At 45.6% G+C, this 2,254-nt stretch overlaps 1 protein-coding gene across 1 annotated transcript in view; it reads right to left on the bottom strand.

Annotated features, from left to right (window-relative positions):
• Positions 1-1,530, bottom strand: part of LOC118341191 (zinc finger protein 14-like) — a 10,273-nt gene extending 8,743 nt beyond the window's left edge. The window contains exon 1 of the mRNA XM_035679395.1: positions 1,174-1,530. Within this exon, the coding sequence (XP_035535288.1) occupies positions 1,174-1,201 (28 nt within the window). The 5' untranslated portion in view covers positions 1,202-1,530. The remainder of the gene's footprint in view (positions 1-1,173) is intronic.
• Positions 1,531-2,254: the final 724 nt, after the last annotated feature.

Raw genomic sequence — 2,254 nt, 5'->3', positions numbered from 1 at the left:
AACAGGGACTACAGACCGAACAGGGACCACAGACCCAACAGGGGACTTACATCCGACCGACTACAGCGCCGGACCTACAGACCAACAGGGGACTAACTCAGAACCCAACAGGGGACTACTAGATACAGACCCAACAGGGACTACAGAACAACAGACTACAGACGAACCAGGACTAAACCAACAGAACACAACCAGACCAACCACAGCCCAACAGGGACCAACAGACCCCAACAGGAGACCTGGGAACTACAGACCCCCAAACGGGGACCTACAGACCCAACAGGAGACTACTACGACCCCAACAAGGGACCTACAGACCCGAACAGGAGACTATCAGACCGAACAGGGGACTACAGACCGAACAGGGGACGCACCAGCCCAACCAGGAGACCACAGACCCAACAGGAAGACCAACAGACCCAACCAGGAGACTACAGACCCAAAGGAGACTGGAGACTACGACCGCAACAGGAGACTACAGACCAACAGGAGAGTACAGACCCACAGGAGAACTGGAGACTACAGAACCCAACTGGGACTACAGGACCGAGGGTCTGTGGTCCCCTGTTGGGTCAGTTGCCCAGCTTCACTCCCACCATCTCCAAAGCTGGCCGAGGTTGCCTTCACGGACCGGCAGCAGTGTCGTAACTAACAACTCACCACACACGAGCAGCCCTAACAAATGGTAAATAAGGCTGCGGTAGTCGTGACTTTGTTATGCTACCGGTACGAGGTGATACAATTATATCGGTATGACATTACGTTTCTCATGTTATGTGATCTTGTCTTTTTGTTTTTAGCCCAGGAGCTATATGCAGTTTCCAGTGTCAGCCCGCGAAGGCAGCATCTGTCAGCCGATACGGAGCTAATTCCCAGTTGCTAACTTAAAACGCAAACCCAAGTCGACGCCAGTTAACGTTAAAATCATTTTTCTGCTGCGATAAAAACGGCCAGTGTTGATTAACCCATTAATGCGTAAACTCAGCTTACGTGAAAAGCTCCTTTCCCCCCGTAACCACCGCACACATCAGCTCACTAGCAACCGCAGCGCTGCACAAAGCCACCGCCATCTCAGAGCGGGGTACGCCATGTTCAAAATCGGACGCACACAATCCAAGAGAAAAGCGGATAACTCGCGATGGGCAATGCGGGTGTTGGTTATTAATGGCTTACCGTTTTCGGTGCGGTGTGGGCTCTCCATTTTATCTCGGAAAACGCGCGATTAGATGAGCAAATTAACTCGGGGTTGTTGTGAGTCGACGTCCGCTCGACCCTGCGGTGCAAGTTGGCGGGGAGGAAGGGCGGCTCGATATTCTGTTTTTGAGTGCGCAGGCGTAGTCAATAACGTACGGTTCGCTGGTTTAAGTCAGTGGCAGCGGTCTGCTGCAGGTTCATGCCCCCTTGTGCGACCTGCTTAGACACATATTCTGTTAACTTTAGTGAAGAGAAACCACGTTGTGTAAGAATTTGAGCAACTTTGGGATTTCCTGCCAAGGAAACATGTTGTTGTTCTTCTTCGGGTGTCCAGTTTACTTGGAGCTGCTGTGGTCATTATTGCCCCCTAGAGGCCAATTGAGGAAATGAGCCCAGACGTTTAAGTAACAGACAGACAGATAGGTAATTCAAGTTTAATTAATTAATTAGGTTAATTAATAAATATGATAAATTATTTAGTTATTGGTGATACCCTGTTGGATGTTTAAACTCAGAATATTTATTCAGTTATTAATGGTTAAGATGGCAATGAGAATGATGGAAATTAGTGATTATTGTCACTGTAAGAGCTGCAACTTACAGTTATTTTCATTATTAACTAATTTCCTTTATGAACTGATTAAGTGTTTGGTCTTTAAAATGTCAGAAAATAATGAAACATATCCCTCTTGTGTTTCCATAGCATAGAATTCAACTCAGCGATTAATAAATAGTTAAAGCTTTGTCATATGTTAACCTGGTTGAATACTGTCTTCAGCATAAATTAATCTGCCATTTTGCATCATTTTGTTTTAAAATATCGCTTCTCATTTAAAAAAAATGTTACATCAGGGAAGATGGAGCTTTAGCTTGAGGTAAAAAACATTGTGAATAAAATCAGCAGCTGCCATGACCTTTTGTTAAATGGGAAAATGCTGTTCTTCTCAGCTTTATAGGTTTCCTTGATGCATTTAATTACTGTGAAAAAGGCTTCAACTTTCTCCAAAGTTATATGGCATGTGCTCAGAAAAGGGCAGACTTTAGCAACACGATGCATGGT

The sequence above is a fragment of the Morone saxatilis genome, unplaced genomic scaffold (genome assembly GCF_004916995.1).
Source record: "Morone saxatilis isolate NCDOM2014 unplaced genomic scaffold, NCSU_SB_2.0 Contig10, whole genome shotgun sequence".
NCBI lineage: Eukaryota > Metazoa > Chordata > Actinopteri > Moronidae > Morone > Morone saxatilis.
The sequence above is the reverse complement of the archived record's forward strand: the minus strand, read 5'-3'. Positions and strand labels throughout refer to the sequence as shown.